Below are 26218 nucleotides of genomic sequence, written 5' to 3'. Positions count from 1 at the left end.
TGGACTTTTGTGTTGAATGTGATGCAGGAGTTGTCCCCTAGTGATGGATTAATCTCTATAAGGTTGCACTACACAGACAGATCATTAAACAGATCCTCTGTGCTTTAACCCCATTACATTTCCAAGCACAGTCTAATGGTCTCTGAGCTCCTGAAATCCAGATGAGTGTTTTAACAACCCTAGAAAGCTACAAGCATAATGTATTTCCCTTTTTGTCTGAATTTTTATCTCCCCTGTAACTGTGCTGCTCAGTTTGGACTGGGAGGGTATGAGCTGCTCGCTCATGATGTTGGTACCCAAAGTTCTAGTAGCTGTATTTCTCCATAGAGAAAACTGGATTCTTTGAAAGTTGTGGCAGCTTTTATTAAAGTACCAGAAGATATTCAAAGATGTTGGATGTCACCTTTCAAGGCCAGTTTGGTCCCTTCTTAGACTATTTGACTTTTCTTTTATCTTCGACATGTAGGGAATTTTTAAACACATGGAGGTTGATACTCAGCTGACGTTGGTGAGCATTTTTTAGCTAGGGGTGGTGGTATTCCCGAATATTTGATGCCAGGCCATGTCTAGGTGTTTTGGGCAGTTTGGAGTTTCTTAATGATTTGTTCTTTGCATCCGGCATAGATTGCATTGCAGTAGTCTAGGTGACTTAATACCATTGATTGTACCAGGCTGTGGAATATTTCCCTCGGGAAGAAAAGTTTTACTCGTGAGTTTCCACATTGAGTGGAACATTTTCTTTGTTGTAGTTTTCACTTGGCTTTCTAGCATGAGGTTTCGGTCAATTGTAACTGAGATTTTTCAGGCTGTCTGAAATAGGAAGGGTGTAATCTGGGGAGTTTATATTGGTGGGTTTGTTCGTGTTGTATTGGGATGAGAGGATGAGACAGTGTGTTTTTTCTGCGTTGAGTTTAAGTTGAAGTGCACCTGCCCGCCATGAGTTCATGATTTGGAGGCTGAGTAAGATTTAATTTGTGATTTCTGTTAGATTGTGTTTGAACGGGATGTATATCGTGACATCTGCGTAGATGTAGGGGTTAAGGCCTTGTTTGGATAGGGATTTGGCTAGTGGGGCCATCATTAGGTTGAAAAGGGTTGGTGATAATGGTGATCCTTGGGGTACTCTTCATATCACTTGGTATGTTCTTGTAGTTAGGAAACCCTTGATCCAACTTAGTACACTTCCACCGATCCCGAAGTATTCTAGGATATATAGTAGTATTTTATGGTTTACCATGTCGAACGCACTAGACATGTCGAATTGTAGGAGAACTGTGCTTTTGCCAGTTGAAATTTATTGTTTGAATTTGGTTAGGAGAGTAATGAGTACTGTTTCGGTGCTGTGGTTGGAGCGAAATCCTGATTGTGATTCATGTAATGTTGAGAATTTGTTTAAGTAGTCAGTAAGCGCAATATTCAACTCTTAACTGCATAAGCACTAGGCCAGTGAAGCGGACCTTGATCCAAGCATCTTGGGTTCAATTCCCACTGCAGCTCCTTGTGACCCTGGGCAAGTCACTTAACCCTCCATTGCCTCAGGTACAAAAACCAAGATTGCTTGCCGTCTAGGAACAGAGATAGTACCTGCTTATAACTGGATTGTAAGCCACATTGAACCTGAACTATGTTTGGGATAATGTGGGATACAAATGTCATCATAAATAAATCAGCAACAACGCATAAAGATAGGACTGATTTTTTTGCATTCTGATTTAACCGCTAAACTTAGACGGTTAAGTGCTAACTCCACCCCATAACTCCCACAAAATAGCCGGCTTTGAGTTTGTCTGTGGTGATATTCAGTGACATTAACCGGTTAAGTACTGCTGAAAATGAACAGTTAGCCCCGATCAAGTGATTTAACTGGTCAGGAGTCGATTCTGGCTGGTTAATCCACTTTGAATATTGACGTCATGATTTTCTTCAAAACAACATAAGGGAAACCTTTTGGAACCTGTACTTATTATACAGTGTAACCTCCTGTCTGTCCTTACTCCTGAGGTTTTACAGCTGTTTTCTGTACATTTACAGAATCGCCCACATCTGGCTTTTCTAATCTGGCTGTCCCATAACACTTCATGCACATCTGTACAATTTAGGCCAGTGATGGGGAGAGTCAGAGTTCCTTTAGCTGGAGGAAGGTCCCAGGGTCTTAAAATGTTTACAAGGTTCTCGGATTTTGTTGAAATATCGAGAGGTGCCAGTCAAGGAATTCTGTTGCCCTTTTAAGTTTTAGGGAACAATTTTATTAACCCCTTGTAGTACAGAACAGACATCAGCCTTACAGTGAAGTTGAGGTGGGAGTTGGGGGGGGGGGTGGGGGGTGGGAAGGAAGGATGGCAGTCACCTTCCAGCACCTTTCTCATGTTCATATAAACATGCAAATACTTAGCAAAAGGCAGATTTTTCCCCTCACACATCCTCCTGTCCCTAATAAGTTGCTCATTTTTCACCTGCAGTCTTGAATTACTGACCCCGGTTGTATGGTGAATGGGTTCATTAACGCCACAGAAGCTACTGGGCACTGCATGGAGGCTGACTCTCCATCTTCCCTTTTCCCCTGCCTTTCTCCACCTTCCCTAGAGATCACCTAGAGCTGAGAAAAGGACCCCCCCAGTGTGCTAATTTCGACATATGCTTGTTGAGATTATTTTGCACTTATGGTAAAATCCTAGATCTGGAATTGAGGAGGGAATAATGCACATGGTACAAATTGCAGAAGGAATCCTTAGAAGGGCGTTGTTTAACTTCTTCTGTTGAACAAGCTCGTCCTTTCCCCTGCCCTCCCATTAATACAGTAGTTCTGTCCCCTGTAGTCTTCGAGCCCCAGACAAGCCGTGGCTTCCAGCAGGGCTGATTAGGGGATAGAGTGAGAGGTGGTTCTTGAACCAGATACCACTGAACTTATATGTAACACTGGACGCAGTATCACAGCGGGCATCTGGTTACTAGAACAAGTCAGTTCTGTTTGGTTCGATTCAGCCCACAGATGAGCATCTCCTGGGTTTGCAGGCCTGACGTCTGAACAGAATCCGAATGTACTGGTTCCCTGCTTCTTTGGAGAATAGCACTGCAGCATCCAGAAATCTGCAAGCTAGCTACTTCCTGGATGCTTCATGTTCAGTCCATGCATTACTGGGTCCCAACAGCACCAATAAATGAAGATCTGGAAGAAAACCCTGTTCTACACCATTAACTGCTGGAGAATATTATACTTCAAACCCTGAGGCATGACACATTGTTTTTCCTACACGATATAACACAACATGAAAAGAGGCACTGCTTAAACCACAGCTTAAGATACTCTTGGGAGGCTGAAGCGATTTTGTTTCAGTAGCAGGGTGTAATTGGGAGATGGCTTGTTTACCTTAACAGAGTCATAAAATTGCCTTTATGTCATTTAGAAACAGAAGGCTTGTGAATGATTACAGCTCCAAGATTTCACAGCTCCAAGATTTGCACAGTTGATGCGAGGCCGGCTTAAGCCTGCAGGTGGCTGCTTCCCTTCTCCTAATGTTCTGCTCTCATCCCGGATGGAAGACCTGCGGTGCTATATTCGTTATTTTAATCCATGAGTCTACAGGTTGTTGGAGTTTGCCAGAATATTTGTTTGAAACATCCTGCACCCAGTTTGATAAATTGTGGCGTAAGAATTGGAATTTGGCCAATTGATCATTGCTCCCCGTTGTAATTTGAGTTTTCCCACTTGGCAAATGTTTAAACTGGTCAGTTCTGCCAAGGCTGTGCCCAACAGTGACGGGGGTGTTCTATGCGGGTTGCAAAGAACAAATCATAAAGAAACTTCAAACAGCTCAAAACACGGCAGCCAGGCTTATATTTGGAAAAACGTGATTCGAAAGCACCAAACCCCTCCGAGAAAAACTGCACTGGCTCCCAATCAAAGAACGTATTGCGTTCAAAATCTGCACTCTGGTTCATAACATCATCTACGGCGAAGCCCCGGGATACGTGACAGACCTCATAGACCTACCAACCAGAAATACAACAAGATCAACACGCTCATACCTAAACCTCCACTACCCAAGCTGCAAAGGACTCAAATGCAAATCAATGTATGCATCCAGTTTTTCCTACATAAGCACACAACTATGGAACACATTACCAAACGCCGTGAAAACAACGTGTGACCACCTAAGCTTCCAGAAATTACTAAAATCTTACCTGTTCAAAAAGGCATACCCTACCGACCCAACTTAAATGCCTGAACCCTGCAACACAACAAAACCTAAGCTCGAACTGGATATAACCTAACTCTTCCTCCCTATGATTCCCTAATGGGACTGTTACACATGAACTTCATTCTTCCACAACATCACTTTGTATCTGTTCATTCCGGAATTGTCGATCACCTTTACGGTACTATGTAAGCCACATTGAGCCTGCAAATAGGTGGGAAAATGTGGGATACAATTGTAACAAATAAAATAAGTAAATAAAATTTACAACTGGATGGACTGTGTCTTCCTACAGGGCAGAATGGAGATGGGGGTGTGGGATATGCACTAATGTACTTAATCAATACTGCTGTTGAAATCATTCATATTGGAGGTGTTTTTCCCATACCGCCTCATTGGATTTTAAGAACTTTTCGAGTATAAAGCATCAGTAAAATATATAGTCAGCCTCGGTTTTTATTGTTGCAAGATTAAATTTATTTCTTAGGATTTATTTACCACCTCTTAAAAGAAGTTGATCCAAGGCGGTGTGCAGTAACATAACCCTAACATAGGCAATAAATAATTATAACAGTAAAATAGTCAAATAACACTACATGTTACAGCATAGTATCTAGTTACAATATCAACACAATAAATCTTAAAACATGTTAATAGACAGCAGAGGGGAGAAATGGAGGTGGAACATACAGACACATAAGACAGAGTAACAGGAAGATAAGACAGAGTAACAGGAGTCTACATAGCCAGAAGAAAATTGTGCAACTGATCTCAGCTACCGTATTTTATTTTATTTTCAGCGCTTGATATCCTGCAAATCGTCGATATGGCAACTATGCGGTTTATAAGATAAAAACAATTGGGGAACAGATACATGGGGGGGGGGGGGTTATATGAAGGAACCAAACGATTCAGTAAACAGATGTGTCTTGAGTAAAACCTTAAATTTGGGATAGGAGGGTTCTAAATGGATGTGTGGTGGGAGGGAATTCCAAAGGGAGGGTCCGAGAAAGCTGTTGAAGCAGGCTGTTGGTTCAAACTCATCGGAAATTCTGTATGTAAAGTACCTTTATGAACGGAAAGAGTGCCTTAGGTGTCATTAGGTGTCTTTGCATTGCCATTCAGTCAGATAGGCTGGTGCCAGGCACAGGTAGGCCAGTGACCGCAGACCTCTGATGGGCTGGAGTGGGGACTGGATGGACCATATAGGTTTTTATCTGCTGTCATCCACTGTGTTACTGTCAGGCTTATTTTCGAAAGAGTGGGGCGTCCATCGTTCGACACAAATGGAGAGATGGGCGTCCTTCTCTCAGGGTCGCCCAAATCGGCATAATCAAAACCCAATTTTGGGCGTCCCCAACTGCTTCCTGTCGTGGGGATGACCAGAGTTCCCGGGGGCGTGTCTGAGGCATAGCGAAGGCGGGACTGAGGCGTGCCTAACAGATGGGCGTCCTCAAGCGATAATGGAAAAAAGAAGGGCATCCCTGATGAGCACTTGGCCGACTTTACTTGGTCCATTTTTTTTTTACGACCAAACCTCAAAAAGGTGCCCGAACTGACCAGATGACCACCGGAGGGAATGGAGGATGACCTCCCCTTACTCCCCCAGTGGTCACTAACACCCTCCCACCCTCAAAAAACAACTTTAAAAACTTTTTTTTGCAGCCTGAAATGTCATACTCAGGTCCATCGCAGCAGTATGCGGGTCCCTGGGAGGGGAGGTGTGTGTGTGTGTCCGCGGAGGCATAGCGAAGGCGTGGACGTCCTTCTTTCAAACATTTTGGACGTCCTGAACTGCCCCCCCCCCCCACAGGGACGGCCAAATTCAAGGGAATGGAGTGGAGTAGTGGCATCAGACACAGAAACAGAAGCCTGCGCGGCCGCGTTGCTGATCTGCAAGGGCAGGTTTCTACATGGAATGTTGCTAGTGGAGGAGTAGCCTAGTGGTTAGTGCAGCAGAAGTTGATCCTGGGAAACCAAGTTCAGTTCCCACTGTAGCTCCTTGCGGCTCTGGGCAAGTCACTTAACTCTCCATTGTCCCAGGTACAAATAAGTACCTGTATATACTATGTAAACTGCTTTGAATGTAGTTGCAAAAACCACAGAAAGGTGGTATATCAAGTCCCATTTCCCTTTCCCTATTTGAGATTCTGGAATGTTGCTACTATTGGAGATTCTAGATGGAATGTTGCTACTATTGAGATTCTGTTGCTACTATTGGAGATTCTAGATGGAATGTTGCTACTATTGAGATTCTGTTGCACAGGACTTCAGACTCACAGAAACAGAAGCCTGCGTGGCCGCATTGCCGATCTGCAAGGGCAGGCTTCTACATAGAATGTTGCCAGTGGAGGAGTAGCCTAGTGGTTAGTGCAGTGGACTTTGATCCTGGGGAACTGGGTGTAATTCCCACTGCAGCTCCTTGTAGCTCTGGGCAAGTCGCTTAACTGTCCATTGTCCCAGGTACAAATAAATACCTGTATATACTATGCAAACCGCTTTGAATGTAGTTTCAAAAAACCACAGGTATATCAAGTCCCATTCCCTTCCATGATAAGAGTGCTTAATTGCTATTGAGATGCAAAATTCATGCATTGTTAGATCAGCTTATCATTACTTCCAGTCAGTTTGCATACAGGGTAATTGACAGTAAATCAAAACAGTTTCTCCTGAACTTTTCAATTGTTTGTCAGACACAGAAAATCCAGTTAACACTACCATCCTTCAAAAAAAAAAAAAAATGAGGACAGTCTTTGCACACAGCACCATCTGCTACTGGAACCACTGGAACCAGCATGGGGACTTTTCCTCATTCATCTAGTGCTGTCTGTGCTTAGTATCATGTTCTGTGTAGCTTTATGTCTGGCCTCCTTTCTCCAGAATCAACAGATGTAAGTTGGGGTTCACAATACTGCTGGCTGGCTGCCTATTCCAAATGTCATTTTGAAAAGGTGATTCTGCATTACTAGTAATTGGCCTTAAAAAAAAAAAAAGCATTATTCTTTCTAAATTGAGTACCTGGTGTGGCAAAAATATACTTTAATAGAAAAAGGCATCATTATGGATGGCAAACACAGGAAGAGAGAAAGAGCAGCATATAGTGTGAAGTGTTATGTATTTTTTCCACTAGTTTGTGTCGTAAACTAGGGCATAGTGACTTCTCTGGAAGCTATTTTTACGAGGCACTTTCTTCCAGCTCTCCCTCGTGGGTTGAACTTTTTATTGCGTTTTTTAAAGTCGCATGCGTCCATATTTCAGGTGCTGGTTTAAACTTCATTGGGCTTCACATTTTGCCATACAGTGACATAGTTTTGTTTGTCTGTTTTAAAGATTGTTAGAATTAAGTTTCAGCAGACCTTAAGTTCTGGTAGTGGTACCGACGGGCTCGGGTTTCCTGAGCTTTTGCTGCATGCTGCTGATTTAGGAGTTTTTCCAGTCACCTCGCTGTGGTCGGGAGGAAATGTATTTTATTTCAAGAGTGATGTCTATTGGGTTTGTGGAAGGACGTGGATCGTGTCAGTACGCCATTAGACTGTGGTTAGACCAGGGGTAGCCAACTCCAGTCCTCGAGCGCCGCAGGCAGGTCAGGCTTTCAGGATATCCACAATGAATATGCAGGAGATAGATTTGCAAGCACTGCCTCCTTGGTATTAAAATCTATCTCCTGCATATTCATTGTGGATATCCTGAAAGCCTGACCTGCCTGCGGCCAGGGCCGGTCCAACCCAGTAAGCGGGGTAAGCACCGCAGGAGGGCGCCTGCCTTCAAGGGCGCCGGCTCCCGTGGCCCGCCCAGCTGTTCGACAGCCTTCCCGCTTCCACTTCCCGCCGTAATGCACGCGGCGGCGCGCACGCTTTACACCTCTGCGGCGCTGCTAGTCTCCTTCCAGCCTGGCCAGCGGCTCCTCTGCACTCGATGTCACGAGACGATGCCTCCCTCCCCTGCGGCACCCTGCGTGTGCGCCAGTGCGCCTTGCGGTTGCGGCAAGTGAGTACCCTAACTGCCTAAGCGTCTCATGTCTCGTGTCCTCCGGCCGGCTCGCTCCTCCGTCCCAGGCGCTGAGGCTCCCAGCTGACTGCCTAACTCACTGCCCTGGCCTCAATACCTCCTTTCTTCTGCTGGTCACACCTCTCTCTATACAGCCCAACAACCTTCTGGCTACGGCCACCGCCTTGTCACACTGTTTCGTCGCCTTCAGATCCTCAGATACTATCACCCCAAGATTCCCCCTCCTTGTCTGTGTATATTACTACTACTACTATTTAGCATTTCTATAGCGCTACAAGGCGTACGCAGCGCTATATCAGACTCTCACTGCCTAACACATATGTCTCCCCTGGATTTCCACTCCCTAAGTGCATCACTTTGCACTTCTTTGCATTGAATTTTAATTGCCAGACCATTTTTCAAGCTTCTGCAGATCCTTTTTCATGTTTTCCACTTCCTCTGGGGTGTCTACTCTGTTACAAATCTTGGTATCATCCGCAAAAAGGCAAACTTTACCTTCTAACCCTTCAGACATTAGTTAAGAAATAAAATTATATATATATATATATATATTATATATATATATATATATATATATATATATATATATATATATATATATATATATATATATATATATATATATATATGCCACAGATGTATGTGTTCTCGTATACCCAGAAGATATGAAAGTCAAGTGCATTGATGGGGGTTTTTTTCCTCACCTTTTTATTTATTTATTTATTATTCATTTGCTGCATTTGTACCCCACATTTTCCCACCTATTTGCAGGTTCATTGTGGCTTACGCTATGTTGCAAAAGGTATAATCATAAACAGAGTAAGAGCTATTACTACTATAAAGCGTACGCAGCGCTGCACAAACATAGAAGAAAGACAGTCCCTGCTCAAAGAGCTTACAATCTAATAGACAAAAAAAAGTAAGCAAATCAATTAATGTGTAGAGGAAAGAGGAGAGGAGGGTAGGTGGAGGTGAGTGATTACAAGTGGTTACAAGTGAAAAGCAATGTTAAAGAGGTGGGCTTTCAATCTAGATTTAAAGATGGTCAAGGATGGGGCAAGAGTACTTTATTAGCCAAAGACCCGACACGGGCCGTGTTTCGGCGCCCAAAAGGCGCCTGCCTCAGGGGTCAAATTTGGGCAAACGAGACGAATCTGAGTAATCCAGTAAAACTCACAGCAGGTACGAATGAATGGAGGGGAAGAAGAGGGAAGGTGCTGACTCAGCACCTCACAGCAGGTACGAATGAATGGAGGAGAAGAAGAGGGAAGGTGCTGACTCAGCACCTCACAGCAGGTACGAAGAGGGAAGGTGCTGACTCAGCACCTTCCCTCTTCTTCCCCTCCATTCATTCGTACCTGCTGTGAGTTTTACTGGATTACTCAGATTCGTCTCGTTTGCCCACTCAGTTTTTCAGGCATTTACAACCTCAATTCTGAACGATCGCCATATTTACAAATTTGACCCCTGAGGCAGGCGCCTTTTGGGCGCCGAAACACGGCCCGTGTCGGGTCTTTGGTTAATAAAGTACTCCTGTTGTCCCATTCTTGAAGGCCCAGTGTTGCTTTTTTCTTTTCGCAAGACGTAGGGGCTCAGGAAGTCTATTCCAGGCATAGGGTGCAGCGAGACAGAAGGAGCGAAGTCTAGAGTTGGCACTAGTGGAGAAGGGAACAGATGAGAAGGATTTATCCATGGAACGGAGTGCACGGGAAGGGGTGTAGGGAAGGACGAGTGTACAGAAGGACGAGTGTGGAGAGATACTGGGGAGCAGCAGAGTGAGTACATTTATAGGTTAGTAAAAGAAGTTTGAACAGGATGCGAAAACGGATAGGGAGCCAGTGAAGCAACCTGAGGAGAGGGGTAGTATGAGTAAAACGAGACGGGCAGCAGAGTTTTAAACAGACTGGAGAGGGGAGAAGTAACTAAGTGGGAGGCCAGCAAGAAGCAGATTGCAAAAGTCTATGGTATGGTCTAATTTAACATATTACTGTGTAAGAAATTAGGTAGATAGGTCAGTAGAATTTTGTTAAGGTATTCTGATTCATTGCTTGTAGCTCTGTAGGCCAATTTATAATGGGGTGAAATTTGAATTGTTGTATTCTGTGTTTGCCCTTAGATAAAATTGAAAATGGGGAGGCCTACCAGCGGAGGAAGGGGACACCAGCAAACGTTCATGAGGAGATAGTCTCCCCTTCTAGGTCCACAGAAAATATCCAAAAGCAGGATCGCAGTTGGCGGAGAATTATGCTTCTCATCTTGGCTATAACTATCCACAACATTCCAGGTAAGATTTCGAGACGAATTGACTTCTTGCCAGTCAGGGTGCAGGGTGTGCACCATCTTAAGCTCTCCAGTTTCTCTCCTGACTTAACAGCAGTGAGGGCCCAATCAAGACTGGGGTTACACAGGTGGGGTTGGTGGGAACCCATCATTGAAGAGAAGCTGAATATTGAGATACATCAAATGAAGTTCAGCTGATGGTTTTGAGCTCAATAATGTCAGTCCATTGGTAGAAATACCCAAACTTCACCTTCAGAATCATTTCTGTTGGCACCAGAGAATCTAGACTCCTACTGGAAAATGGAATTGTGCCTCAGACGTCATCCCTTCACTGGTGTAATGCTAGATGTTTTGATATTCTGTAGCAGCTGCTAAAAAAAATAGTTTCTCATCACTGTCCAGCTACCTGCAAGACCAACCAGTTAAGACAATCCCCAAATCCATGCTGCTAATTAAGAACGGAGACCGTGGCCTCTGCTTTCTCTTTCCTTTCTGGTTGCAATGCTGCATGATCAGCTCTCCTAAAAGTAACCTGATAATGGTGCTCTTAAGTCTTTTATTTTTATTATTTATCAAATTTATATCCCTCCTACCCAACATATCTAAGCGGGAACTGCAGTTGAATAATTGCTGTGTAAACTCCCTTTCACGTCCTCAACCCAGCCCTCGGGACACACCTAGCCAGTCAGGTTTTCAGGATATCCACAACGGTTATGCATCAGATAAGTCTGTGTGCACTGGTTTCACTGTGTGCAAATCTGTCTCCTGCATAGTCGTCGTGGGTATCCTGAAAGTCTGACTGGCTGGGTTGAGAACCCCCTGTCCTGTACTATGATTGCACACAATTTATATCAAACAAAATAAAACATGGAAAAGAAAATAAGATGATACCTTTTTTATTGGACATAACTTAATATATTTCTTGATTAGCTGTCGAAGGTTGCCCTTCTTCCTCAGATCGGAAATAAGCAAATGTGCTAGCTGACAGTGTATATAAGTGAAAACATTCAAGCATTACTATGACAGTAAAAGAGATACTATTGGAGATTCTACATGGAATGTTGCTACTATTGGAGATTCTACATGGAATGTTGCTATTCCACTAGCAACATTCCATGTAGAAGGCTGCGCAGGCTTCTGCTTCTGTGAGTCTGACGTCCTGCACGTACGTCAGACTCACAGAAGCAGAAGCCTGCGCGGCCACATTGGTGATCTACAAGGGCCGACTTCTACATGGAATGTTGCTAGTGGAATAGCAACATTCCATGTAGAATCTATAGAAATCAAACAAAATAAAACATGGAAAAGAAAATAAGATGATACCTTTTTTTATTGGACTTAACTTAATACATTTCTTGATTAGCTTTCGAAGGTTGCCCTTCTTCCTCAGATCGGAAATAAGCAAATGTGCTAGCTGACAGTGTATATAAGTGAAAACATTCAAGCATTACTATGACAGTCTGACAGGGTGGGAGGATGGGGGTGGGTCGGAGGTATGCATGGGGACATCAAAGCATATCATTGATATTCTAACAGGATGGGTGTGGATAGGTGAGGGGTTGGGTGATCAACAGAGACATACATTTTCGGGGCCTCTTCCCCTCCCCCACAGGCAGCCACAGCTGAGTGTGTCCAATAGAGAACAAAAATTTTTTTTGATTTTTTTAAAAACCGGATATTCAACAAATAGCAATGGATAGTAGTATAGTCCAGTTTAAATTTTCTTTATGCCCTCTTAATCTTTAAGAACAGTAAAATCTTTTTTACACAAACACAATTTATAGCGTAGATACTTCAACATCAAAAGTTAATCATATATATTTTTTCTGAACCTCAGTGATGTAAATCGCCATCCTTTAGATAGAGTCGATTTAATAACATCAAATTCTTCACTGGTTCTTTTATTTTCTTTCTAAATTTCTAAATTTCGTATTCAATACATATAAATTTTAGAATTTATCACTTATCTTTTCAATTTTTCAAAGTTTGTCGGACCCAGGGGATCAACTGCCCGACATGCACGTTTCGCCCATAGTGGGCTGTCTCAAGGACATTCCCCTGCAATATAGATAAGAGTTAATTAATAGTCTCCCCAAATATTGGTAGTAAGCCTACATTCAGAGAGTACCCAGAAAACTAAAGATAAACTCACCCCGTGTTTCTTTTAGCGTCAGCTCAGCAAAAGTTATTAGCCAAGATGGCGCCAGCTTTATTTAGAGCTAATTAAATAGACGCTACGTTATGACGTTTGAAAGTTTTAAAGTTTGTAAGCCCCGCCCCCCAAGGCATTCCACCGGTAGCAAAAAAAACAGTAATGCTACCGGTGGAAGACGGGTGTAATTCAAATAAGAGATGTCCATTCGATTTCAGCGTTTAGTCCCTTAGGAAAAACAGTTTGAAGCGTAAAGATGTTAAATTGCTCTCTATAATTCAACAGTTTCTTAATTGACCCACCCTCCTCCCGATCATCTAAACATTCAACAATCCTCCATCTTATATCCTCCCATGTATGATGTTTCTGAAGCCAATGATCTACCAGAGGAGCTTGCAGATTTTGTGTTTGAATTTTTGACTTATGTTCATTCAGGCGTGTTTTAATAGATCTAGAGGTCCTACCAATATAGACTAAGTCGCAAGGGCATATAATGGCATATATCACATTCTTGCTTTCACAGTTAGTTTTTAAAATACTTTTCATAGTCCTATCTCTATCTGGTACTGACCAGCTTTCCCCAGTTATCGCAGACGGGCACCACTGACAGTGTCCGCAAGCAGTTTGACTACCCTGCATGTTAGCTATAGGACGTTTCGTGAAGAATTTATTTTTACTAAGGCGTTCTCCCAATGTTTTACCCCTAGTAAAAGAGATAAGAGGCATATCTTCAAAGCATATTATGAGACTGTACTCATGCTTTGAAGATATGCCTCTTATCTCTTTTACTAGGGGTAAAACATTGGGAGAACGCCTTAGTAAAAATAAATTCTTCACGAAACGTCCTATAGCTAACATGCAGGGTAGTCAAACTGCTTGCGGACACTGTCAGTGGTGCCCGTCTGCGATAACTGGGGAAAGCTGGTCAGTACCAGATAGAGATAGGACTATGAAAAGTATTTTAAAAACTAACTGTGAAAGCAAGAATGTGATATATGCCATTATATGCCCTTGCGACTTAGTCTATATTGGTAGGACCTCTAGATCTATTAAAACACGCCTGAATGAACATAAGTCAAAAATTCAAACACAAAATCTGCAAGCTCCTCTGGTAGATCATTGGCTTCAGAAACATCATACATGGGAGGATATAAGATGGAGGATTGTTGAATGTTTAGATGATCGGGAGGAGGGTGGGTCAATTAAGAAACTGTTGAATTATAGAGAGCAATTTAACATCTTTACGCTTCAAACTGTTTTTCCTAAGGGACTAAACGCTGAAATCGAATGGACATCTCTTATTTGAATTACACCCGTCTTCCACCGGTAGCATTACTGTTTTTTTTGCTACCGGTGGAACGCCTTGGGGGGCGGGGCTTACAAACTTTAAAACTTTCAAACGTCATAACGTAGTGTCTATTTAATTAGCTCTAAATAAAGCTGGCGCCATCTTGGCTAGAAACAATAGAGAACAAGACATCTGTACAACGAATTGGGTAGAAACAATCCTGGCTTATAACGTGGGGTGAGCTAAGTAACTCTGACTCCTGTTCATGCCAGGATGATGATCCAGCATTTGCAGATTTCCATTTTATCAGAAAATAATAATAAAAGAAATGTGCTTAAATCAGCCTCGTATTACATCAAAAACGAGTGGCCTTCATTTGTCCTTGTTGCTTTGTATAATTTCTGGGGGGGGGGGGGGGGGGGGAGGGGTTGTGCGTCTCTTTGCTGATGTCAAACTTAAATGTAATTTTGGAAAGTACCTTCAGCATATAAACTAGCGGGTCGATATTCAAAGTGAATTTAACCGGCCTCCTGGACAGTTAAATCGTGTTTTCCAGGCTTAACTGCTCCTTTCCTTTGACACTTAACCAGTTAGTGCCTTTCTCAAAACCGGCTATTTTGGGGGGCGGAGCTAGCACTTGTCCAGTTAAGTGCTGATACTCAGCACTTCACCAGCCAAGGTCAGCGGCATACCAAGGGGGGCGGTCCGCCCTGGGTGCACGCCGCTGGGCGGGTGCCGCGCGTCTGTCGGCAACACTCATTCCCTGCTCCCTCTGCCCCGTAACAGGTTACTGCCTGTTTCAGGGCAGAGGGAGCAGGGAACGAGCGAAGCCGACAGGCGCAGGGCACCCCCCCCCCAACAGCTAAAATGCACCCGGGGGGTGTCCTTTCGCCGGGGGGAGGTGTCCGTCCTTTCGCCAGGGAGAGGTGTCCTTTCGCCGGGGGTGGGGGGGCGCATCGGCAATCTGCCCCGGGTGTCAGCCACCCTAGGAACGCCACTGGCCAAGGTAACTGCATAAATAGGACTGAGTTTTATGCGATTTGTGCGACAACTCTGGAACCCTGGAAGAGAGGCGGTAGGGGATACGACAGAGACGTTTAAGTACGTCAGTGGCATTAATATACAGGAGGTGAGCCTTTTTCAAATGGAAGGAAAACTCTGGAATGAGAGGACATAGGATGAAGTTAAGAGGAAATAGGCTTAGGAGGAATCTAAGAAATAACTCTTTCACGGAAAAGGTGGTGGACATGCGGAATGGCCTCCTGGTGGAGAAACATCATCCAGCAAGCGGAGAACTCAAACGCCCCACGGTAAAGACAACAGTACACAAAAAGTGGGAGAGCGACCAAAGGATACCAGAAACTGGAAGTTGTTCTTCAAAACGAAGATTTATTGGTGGTTTGAAGACTCGACACAACGTCGTGTTTCGGCCGTCAGGCCTGCATCAGGAGTCTTTTCATGTACCTGTATTATAAGCAGCGCATGTAGCGGTTTGACGAGACCACGCGATCTTTTTAAGCAGTCTTTCTCAAGACTACCACGTTATAGTTTGAAGAATCATCCTCATCACCAGCGAGTCACTATCTGTGCAAGAGACTGCTGTGACATTTTCAAGGCGTTTTAAAAAATCTCTCTTCTGCAGCACCTTGCACAGCAGACTCCTGATGCGGGCCTGACGGCCGAAACACGACGTTGTGTTGAGTCTTCAAACCACCAATAAATCTTTGTTTTGAAGAACATCTTCCAGTTTCTGGTATCCTTGGTCGCTCTCCCACTTTTTGTGAACTGGAGAAACATCATCGCCATAAAGGGAAAAGGAATGGGACTTTTGTGGTTTTTGCAACAAGATACTTCTTTGTACCTGGGGCAATGGAGGGTTAAGTGAATGCGCCTGGGGAACTGGGTTTGATTCCCACTGCACCAAGTCCACTTCACTAACTAGCAGGTTACTCCTCCGTTCCAAAAAGATTTGGACAAGTTCATGGAGGAAAAGTCCAGTCTGCCATGTATGAATAGCAGCTTTCTGAAATTGCGTTTTAGACCTGTAAGTGCCACTATTAACCTGTATGGATGCTTTTAAAATCACCAGCTTTCGGTGCTACATAACAAGAACTTTGCGTTTCTTCCTTCTGTTTCTGCCCAGTGGTTCTGCTGCCTCCCTTTCTTCTGCATTTGGCTTCATTTATTTATTTTTACCATCTCTATAAATGCACAGCATATACCCTGAGCTTCAGTCATGTAGGACGGACGAGAGGGGAAAGGGTATTTATTTTCAGTTCTGTTAAGAAAAGACCTGCTGGTTTCTGAGTTAGAGAAAATTTCACCACCTCTGGGAAAACTGCAGCGAAACTCCAGGGAACCGTACAGCGAAAAGCAGTGTGGGTGGTTATTCACCCTATAGCCTGGCCTGGCCTGGCTTTGCTTCTCTGTACACCCAGAGGTTCTGGAAAACATAGCTTTAGATTCTTCATACAGCAACCACAGTAGAGGGAGGTGGGGTTTGGATTGTATATTGGAATGAATAGTCTTACCTACCCAAAGTGGATTAATCTCAACGTGCGTAGACCAGATGGGCTGTTTTGTTCTTTATTTGATGTCATTTTACTATATCGCTATGTGACTCTGTGGTTATTTGCCTCACGGTGAGGAAAAGAGTTACATTTCCAGACTGGGAAAGGCGGTTACTCCCAGTGGTGCGGTTTGTGCTGTGTGTTAATTTTCATGCCCTACAGTTACTCTTCCAGAACGTGCCCAAATAGATTACCTCTACAACAGAATCCAGCTGCCACCGTGTAAATAATGCAAAGGAGAACGGCCTTCTAGCACACAGAGGCCCGGCCGATACACACTGGAATGGAGACAGAGACGTAGAAAGGGCAGAGGTGCTCCAAAGAACATTAGGACGAGGACTGCATCTTCTTTCAGAGTCCTGCGATCACCAGGAAGCATGTAATTAATAGACTTAATTGCATTTATTACATATTCTGTGCCTCTTGGGTGTAGTCGAGCAGAATTTTGCTTGTCTGCTGATTATCATCCTATTGATTGAAGAAAATATTCATTGCATTAATTCTACATAAGTGCATAAGTATTGCCACACTGGGACAGACCAAAGGGTCTTCAAGCCCAGCATCCTGTTTCCAACAGTGGCCAATCCAGGTCACTAATGCCTGGCAAGTTCCCGAAAACGTTCAACATTTTATGCTGCTTAACCCAGAAATAAGCAGTGGATTTTCCCAAGTCTTAATAATGGTCTATGGACTTTTCCTTTAGGAAGCCATCCAGGCCTTTTTAACCCCCCCCCCCCCTAATTCTCTAGCAGCTAATTCCAGAGTTTAATTACCCGTTGAGTAAAGAAAAAGTTTCTCTGATTCGTTTTAAATTTACTACTTTGTAGCTTCATCGCATGCCCCCTAGTCCTAGTATTTTTGGAAAGCGTAAACAGACAATCTACCTGTTCAACTCCACTCATTATTTTATAGACCTCTATCATATCTCCCCTCAGCCGCCTTTTTGTCCAAGCTGAAGAGCTCTAGCCGCTTTAGCCTTTCCTCATAAGGAAGTCGTCCCATCCCCTTTATCATTTTTGTCGCCCTTCTCTGAACCTTATAATTCTTATGTATAAACTTTTAATAACTGAACCAACACCCAACTCTGAACTTAAACCATACTGATGAACATTTTGAAGAATGCCTAATATTAATGTAGTCAAATAAGAAATGTCCTCTTAATTTTTTCTTGTCATATTATAGTCAATTATTTTCTTTTGCCATAACAGATGGAAGAAGACGGTTTTGCCGAACTAAATCATTCCTCTGTATAGGTCCCTGGTTGACTACATCTTGAATACTGTGTACAGTTCCTGCCACCTCTTCTCAAGGAGGTTCTAGTGGACTTAGAAAAGGATCAGACAAAAGTGACAAAAATCGTAAAGGGGTTGGAGCCACCTCCCTTATCAAGAGAGGCTAACTTGGAGAAAAGATAAGTACACAAGTACTGCCACACTGGGACAGACCAAAGGTCCATCAAGCCCAGCATCCTGTTTCCAACAGTGGCCAATCCAGGTCACAATATACCTGGCAAGATCCCAAAAAAGTACAAAACATATTATACTGCTTATCCCAGAAATAGTGGATTTTCCCAAGCCCAGGTCTATGGACTTTTAGGAAGCCGTGCAGACCTTTTTAAACCCTGCTAAGCTAACTGCCTTTACCACATTCTCTGGCAATGAATTCCAGAGTTTGATTATATGTTGAGTGAAGAAAACTTTCCCCGATTCGTATTAAATGTACTATTTTGTAGCTTGATCTCATGCCCCCTAGTCATGATATTTTTTGAAAGAGTAAACAAACGATTCACGTCCACCCGTTCCACTCCTCTCATTATGTTATAGACCTCTATCATATCTCCCCTCATCCGCCTTTTCTCTAAGCTGAAGAGCCCTAACCGCTTTAGCCTTTCCTCATAGGGAAGTCGTCCCATCCCCGTTATCATTTTCGTCGCCCTTCTCTGCACCTTTTCTAATTCCACTATATCTTTTTTGAGATGCGGCGACCAGAAATTCTAAAACCCATTTTACCTAGTATCACAGTGCTCGTTGGCGAATGAGACAGTGTGATTCAGCCAATCTGCAACTTGCCTACGTCAGCCTGGTGGTCACCACCTTTCGTTGCCCTTTGCCACTTAACAAGCCTGACCACCTGCATCTCATCCATTTTGCTGTTAAGTATCTTCTTTTTATATTTTGTGTATAATATTTTTAATAGAGCAGCAACATTAGCATGTTGTCCAATTATTTAGTGAACCGCAAATAACTCGAAGAGGCAGGAAAGTTAATCACTAGGGCAAGCCATACAAACGCTTCACTTGAATTAGTGTTCAATATCTACTATAATAAAACTCACCCTCAACGTTCTAAAGACACTGACGTCAGTGAAGCCAAGCCACTGACGTCACTTCCTTCATGAAGGGTTCGTGGTGGTGAAGCCACCGAAATCACCAAGACTCTGGGCCCCGCCCTCGCGTCAAACGCGATAACGTCGAGGGCGGAGCAATGGCGTCAGTGGCTTCAGAATGAAGAAGGTGATGAAGGTGCGTTGACGAGGTGCGGAGCAATGGCGTCAGTGGCTTCACAACGACGAAGGGGTGGGGGGGGGGTTTGGGGAGGAAAACCTTGCTAGCGCCCATTCCATTTGCTCCAGAAACGGGCCTTCTTTCCTAGTAGTCTCATAAGGGCGAAAGCAGAAGGAAAAGCCTCAAATGCAGGTCTTCATCCTTTTTCCGCACGGACCACGCGGTAGCCTGGAAGTAACTCCAAATCGACGCGTGTTTGGCGTGCGTAGGCGCCTACATGGCTTAATAAAAGGGCTCCTCAAGGAGGGGTGTAGTATTTTGCAACTTATTGTGTAGTGTTTTTTGGGGTGTGTTTGAGCTTTTACTGGAGTTACTCATTTCTGCATCATCCTAGTTCCCATGAATCATGTGACCCCCTACTTTTAGCTATGAGAGAAATGTATTTTTTAATAGCCCCTTTCTAATTGTTCAAATGATATCCAGTAATTGACTTGCATATTACTAGAGGTGCGCCTGGTACTTCTGGCTGTCGTTCGTCCTGCGTTAGGCTTTGCCCACCGCGGCCTGTGTTTTGCTGCTCTCTTCCGTCACCTCCGATTGCAGATGAGTTCTTTGCATCTGCTAACAGTGAGACAGCCAAGTTACTAATGTTTTTTTCATGAATTTCAAAATTATAGAAAAATGTGTCTACAGGGGAGCTGGATGGTTGGAAATGGATGTTTTTTAGTACATGCTAATTATATCAGGTTATTGTGCTGTAGTTCTGGCATTAAAATGAGATGGTCTGCAATGATTCCCACTGGTTCATTAAAGGTAGATTTGCCTCGATTTGTTTTCTTTATCTTTCTTTGTCTCCGTGAAGATGAAATATCCTTGTCTCGACCCTTTTTACGATCACATAATAAGAAATTGTGGCGCACATTTCATCATCTGGAGCAATTACAGGACGCAGCCGCTGTGTCTGAGCACGACTAGTGATTCTTCTCCATTGACTGTCGCTGAAATATTTATACTGTGTTATTTTCTTTGTAGCAAATCCTTTTTTTTTTCTTTTTTTTTTTTCAGTGCATGATCTCTGCAAATCTGAAATGAGTCTGTAGTCCTATATTTCCTCATACCTAATGTTGTAATCATAATCCCAGTCTGGCTGATCCTATATAATAAAACTCACCCTCAACGTTCTGAAGACACTGACGTCACTGTCAGTTCCTCCGGGCACTTCCTTCCGGTTCGAAGGGTTCTCGTGGTGGTGAAGCCACCGAAATCACTGTGTTGGGGCCCCGCCCTCGCGTCAAACGTGATGACGTCGAGGGCGGAGCAGTGGCGTCAGTGGCTTCACAACCGACGACTCAGCACATTGAAGGTGGCGTTGGCGTGCGTTGACGAGGTCCGCAACAATGGCGGTCAGTGCCTTCACAACGCCGAAGGGGTGAGTGGGGGGGGGGGGTTCGGGAGGAAAACCTTGCTAGCGCCCATTTCATTTGCGCCTGAAACGGGCATGTTTTACTAGTATTTAAATGGATTTAACCAGCCAGAAATAGCCACCGACCAGTTAAATGGATTGTTTGTGGCAATCCAGTCATTTCCGTTCCGTGGCTTATATATTGCTTAAATCAGCCAAGGAATCAAAGTGGTTTACAAAAGGATATACTGTTAATTAAAAAAAACCCAACCCATTTTTAATACCTATCAAACCATTAGAGCTGCAAAGCCTTCCTAAACTTTAAATACTTTGGAATTGTTCAAATAAAGACGAGAAGAAGAATCCAAATCTTGCAAGATTGATAAGCAAAATAACTATCGTGTCTACTTTTACATCGCACATTTTTGACAGAAGGAATACCTATTCTTCAAAAGGAAGCAGAACGAACTGTCAGTCTACTAGAAGGGGAAGTTATTTTTCAACAATTTTTATTGATGACTTGAATAATACGACCGTCCAAACGTTGGTTAAAAACAAATTCCAATATTGAGACATTGGCTAACATGTACAACACGGATAGTCATCAAATAGTAACGTGGAGGGGCATAATCGAACGTCGCCGGCGATCTATTTTGGCGGCGGCGTAACAGCTGGCCGGAACCGTATTATCGAAAAAGATGGCCGGCCATCTTTTTTTCCGCTAATACGGTTTAGCACGGCCAAATGCCAGAGTTCGCCGGGTTTGAGATCGCCGGTTTTGTTTTTCAGGGATAATGGAAAAAAAATGCCGGCCATCTCAAACCCGGCAAAATTCAAGGCATTTGGTCATGGGAGGAGCCAGCATTTGTAGTGTACTGGTCCCCCTGACATGCCAGGACACCAACCGGGAACCCCAGGGGGCACTTCTAAAAATGTTTTAAAAATACAAAAAAAGCTCCCAGATTCTGAATTTTTTTTGAACAGTTTGAATCGCCATGCAGTGTTTTTACAAGGTGGTTCTTTAACACCAGAGTTTAATTTTGTCTAGATTGATTTTTGTAATAGTCTTTACCTAGGTTTATCTCAACCTTGCTGTAAAGCATTACGGGTTGTCCAAAGAAAACAGCGGAGGTTGTCCAGGAAAGAAGGAAACAACCAAGAGTTCAGACACAGACTTTTGTTGACGAGCGATCCTAGAAATGTCTTGTGTGTGAACTCTTGGTCATGTCCTTCTTTCCTGAAACACTTCTGCTGTTTTGTTTTGGGTTTTTTTTTTACTTGCTGTTTGAGTGGAGGGTTTCTCCTTTTCCTAAGCATTACAGGTTGTACAGCACGCTGCTGTACGGCTGATTGTGAGTTTACGACACACTGAGCCTGTTAATATCTTCTTTGAAGTTTTTTAATTGGCTACCTGTGAACTTCAGAATAACATTTACAGTACTGATGGTTATTTTAAGACTTAGACCAGGGGTGTTCCTGAATATTTGAAGAATACTCTGAAGCACTATGTACCAGCTCGCTCCTTGGTGCAACCTTTATTTTGATATCTTGATGATACTTGTAATGGTGTTTTCTCCGTGAACATTATTAATTTTTTTTTTTTTTTTGGGGGGGGGGGGGGGGTGCCGGGTTCTTGAAGCCTGGATTGGCTGCTGTCGGAGACAGGATGCTGGGCTTGATGGACCCTTGGTCTTTTCCCAGTATGGCGGTGCTTATGTACTATGGCTGTTCCAGGTCTATGGAACAAACTTCCTGGAAGTATTCCGATGTTAACATCTGTTACAAAATTTAAGAGAAAGTTGAAAACCCTTTTGTTTATTCAAGCCTTTATGGAATAAGAAGTCTTAGGGCTGGTTCTACGATGCTGCGATATTAAATTCTTCAAAAAGGGTTTATTTTGATTTCTGTTTTTAGCTTTAGATTTTATATATGATTTGTAATTTGTTTGTTGTTTGCCATGTTTTATGTATTTTAATGTGTGTGTTTTTTTGTTACTCGCCTAGTTAATAGCGGGTTCTAAATGATATGAAAACGTATGACCACATAAACTTCCGGAAATCACTAAAAACTTACTTGTTCAAAAAGGCTTACCCCACCAATCCACCTTAAATGCCTGAACTCTGCAACACTAGAAAATCAAAGCACGTAACAGACATAATATAACTCTTTCACTTTACGATTCCATAATGTGTCTGTTCCACATGAACCTTACCCTATCTCAACATCATATTGTATTTGTTCATACATAGTAACATAGTAGATGACGGCAGAAAAAGACCTGAATGGTCCATCCAGTCTGCCCAACAAGATAAACTCATATGTGTATACCTTACCTTGATTTGTACCTGCCTTTTTCAGGGCACAGACCGTACAAGTCTGCCCAGCAGTATTTCCCACCTCCCAACCACCAGTCCCGCCTCCCATCTCCGGCTCTGGCACAGACCGTATAAGTCTGCCCTCCACTATCCTCGCCTCCCAACTACCAACCTCTCTTCCCCCACCTGCTCCGCCACCCAGTTTCGGCTAAGCTTCTCAGGATTCCTTTATGCACATCCTGTGCAGTAGGAATGGAGTTGGTGATCGCCTCTCCGGTACTATGTAAGCCACATGGAGCCTGCAAATAGGTGGGAAAATGTGGGATACAAATGTAACAAATGGCCTAGTGGTTAGGGTGGTGGACTTTGGTCCTGGGGAACTGAGGAACTGAGTTCAATTCCCACTTCAGGCACAGGCAGCTCCTTGTGACTCTGGGCAAGTCACTTAACCCTCCATTGCCCCATGTAAGCCGCATTGAGCCTGCCATGAGTGGGAAAGCGCAGGGTACAAATGTAACAAAAATAAAATAGATACTATTGGAGATTCTACATGGAATGTTGCTACTATTGGTGATTCTAGATGGAATGTTGCTACTATTGGAGATTCTACATGGAATGTTGCTATTCCACTAGCAACATTCCATGTAGAAGGCTGCGCAGGCTTCTGTTTCTGTGAGTCTGACGTCCTGCACGTACGTGCAGGACGTCAGACTCACAGAAGCAGAAGCCTGCGCGGCCACATTGGTGATCTGCAAGGGCCGACTTCTACATGGAATGTTGCTAGTGGAATAGCAACATTCCATGTAGAATCTCAAATAGTAGCAACAGTGGAGGAGTGGCCTAGTGGTTAGGGTGGTGGACTTTGGTCCTGGGGATCTGAGGAACTGAGTTTGATTCCCACTTCAGGCACAGGCAGCTCCTTGTGACTCTGGGCAAGTCACTTAACCCTCCATTGTCCCATGTAAGCCGCATTGAGCCTGCCATGAGTGGGAAAGCGCAGGGTACAAATGTAACAAAAATAAATATATATATTTTTATTCCCACCATGTAGATTACTTCATTGGCTGCCTGTTCATGCCAGAGTTGATTTTAAATGAATTTGCTTTGTTTTAAAGATTTTATATGGTCCTGCACCTATTCTTTCTAATTTGATCACCTTTCCTTCTACAAGTCATATATTTTAGATCCGCAGACCCTTTCGTGCCGAATTATCTTTCCTTTAAATGTTTACATATGAAAAGGATTCTGGAAGGTCCCTTTCTATTTCAGACTGTTCCGGTCTGGAATGGCCTTGCATTGCTCATTTCAGTGTCTCCTTTTTTTCATTTGTTAATCGCTTTGAATCTAACCAGGGATTAAGCGGATTATAAACGTTCAGATTAGATTGAAATTATAAAGTTAGTTTTGTTTCCCTGTACTGCCAATAGAAAATATAGTGCAGTTTTTGATCTACAGACTGCAATTTCTTGAGCGGGAAGATTTCTCGTTTTCCTGAGCTATCTAAATGGGGACAATGTCAGTTTAGATATCCTTTCAAATGCGTTGTTATTTCTTTAGAGAATAATTCCAGCGTGTTCTGTGATCTGTCATAGTTGCAGGTTCTGTTTTCTTGATATAAAGGGATTGTGAATGCAGGAGCATCATCACCATAAGTAGTCACTATGAGCTGGGATTGTTTGATAAGGTTTAATCGTACTTTTCCTACACGATTGCTTGTAATTGTGCACTTGGCCCTTCTCCTATTGTGGGCTCATATAATGGATTTCTGTTTTACTTTATTTATAGGCTCCTTTGTTGTACATTTGTAGAAGTACATTATTTCCTGTTTCAAAAATGAAATTGCACTAAAAAAAAAATCTTAGCGGTTTCAAAGCTAAAAGTGCAGGGAGACGAGGGAAATGAATACATGAACGGACACCAGGGGAAGAATAGAAAAAGAGGTTGTAATAGTCTGATTGGAGGTATTAAGGTGCACTACAGAGCGGAATGAGGGAAGAGGGTAAGATGTTTGTTTATTGAACGTTTGATAGACCATCATTACTGACGTTCAAATATTTGAAAGGTATTAATCCGCAAACGAACCTTTTCCGGAGATGGGAAGGTGGTAGAACTAGAGGATGTGATTTGAGGTTGGGGGGGGGGGGGGGCAGACTCAGGAGTAATGTCAGGAAGTATTTTTTTCATGGAGAGGGCGGTGGATATGTGGAATGCCCTCCCGCGGGAGGTGGTGGAGATGAAAACGGTAATGGAATTCAAACATGCATGGGATAAACGCAAAGGAATCCTGTTTGGAAGGAATGGATCCACAGAATCATAGTGGAGATTGGGTGGCGATGCCGGTAATTGGGAAGCAAATCCAGTGCTGGGCAGACTTCTACGGTCTACGCCCTGATCATGACTGAATAGGTAGGGATAGGCTGGAGTGTAAATTTTAAGGGGCTTCAACGTTAGCTTCAGAACTTTTAGTACAAGAACAGTGCTAGACAGACTTCTACGGTCTGTACCCCGAGAAAGGCAGGGACAAATCAAACTCGGGTATAAAGTATCACATACCATGTAAAATGAGTTTATCTTGTTGGGCAGACTGGATGGACCGTTCAGGTCTTTATCTGCCGTCATTTACTGTGTTACTATGTTACTCTTTGGGGTTCTACATGGAATGTTGCTACTAATTGGGATTCCGGAATCTTGTAACTTTTTAGGATTCCAGAATCTTCAGAACTTTTAGTACAAGAGACTTCTACGGTCTGTACCCCGAGAAAGGCAGGGACAAATCAAACTCGGGTATACATATAAAGTATCTCATACCATGTAAAATAAGTTTATCGTGTTGGGCAGGCTGGATGGACTGTGCAGGTCTTTATCTGCCGTCATTTACTATGTTACTATGAGATACCTTGAATTGTATTCAGAGAGTGTTTGACTTTTCGGTGTGTCCGGATGGGACCCAAGACGGCATTAGTGGCCACTGCGTTGGCTAGGAGCCAGCCCCAGGAAGAGACTATTGACTGATTTGTGAAAGAAACAGAGAGAAATAAAGACATTGTACTAGTGCTGGATTAAAGTAACAGGTGTGCACGTTCTGAATCATAGCAATAATGTTTTCCCTTTTGCATGCGACCCTGTGAGTGTGATGGCTGCAAGCCATACCCTCCATCACATGACCACAGGGAGCTGGACAAATGGACCACTGCAAACACAGAGAGTGAGCGTCATGTCCAGCGTGGTTCAGTTAATCCTGTTACTGAATCGCTGGCATTGTAAAACGTTTGTCAGAATATATCCAGTAGTGGTCTTGGTGGAATCCTCTTCGTGATTTGGCCTCTGTCTTTACTGAATGTTGATTTCTTATTTCTGTTTGTTGCTTTTCTGATTGTAGTTACTCTCTACTACCTTCACCAACACAGCTAATGCTCATTACCTGTTTGGAATTCTACTTTAGATTACGTTATGCCTGAAGCTTCGTGCTAGCTATGAAAGTTACTCCTTAGAAACTCATTTAAT

The 26218-nt window shown here is 43.3% G+C and overlaps 1 protein-coding gene across 1 annotated transcript in view; it reads left to right on the top strand.

Annotated features, from left to right (window-relative positions):
- Positions 1–26218, top strand: part of LOC115473506 (zinc transporter ZIP11-like) — a 275025-nt gene that overhangs the window by 100811 nt on the left and 147996 nt on the right. Inside the window, exon 2 of the mRNA XM_030208527.1 lies at positions 10321–10488. Within this exon, the coding sequence (XP_030064387.1) occupies positions 10321–10488 (168 nt within the window). The remainder of the gene's footprint in view (positions 1–10320; positions 10489–26218) is intronic.

Source organism: Microcaecilia unicolor, chromosome 6 (assembly GCF_901765095.1).
Source record: "Microcaecilia unicolor chromosome 6, aMicUni1.1, whole genome shotgun sequence".
NCBI lineage: Eukaryota > Metazoa > Chordata > Amphibia > Gymnophiona > Siphonopidae > Microcaecilia > Microcaecilia unicolor.
The sequence above is the reverse complement of the archived record's forward strand: the minus strand, read 5'-3'. Positions and strand labels throughout refer to the sequence as shown.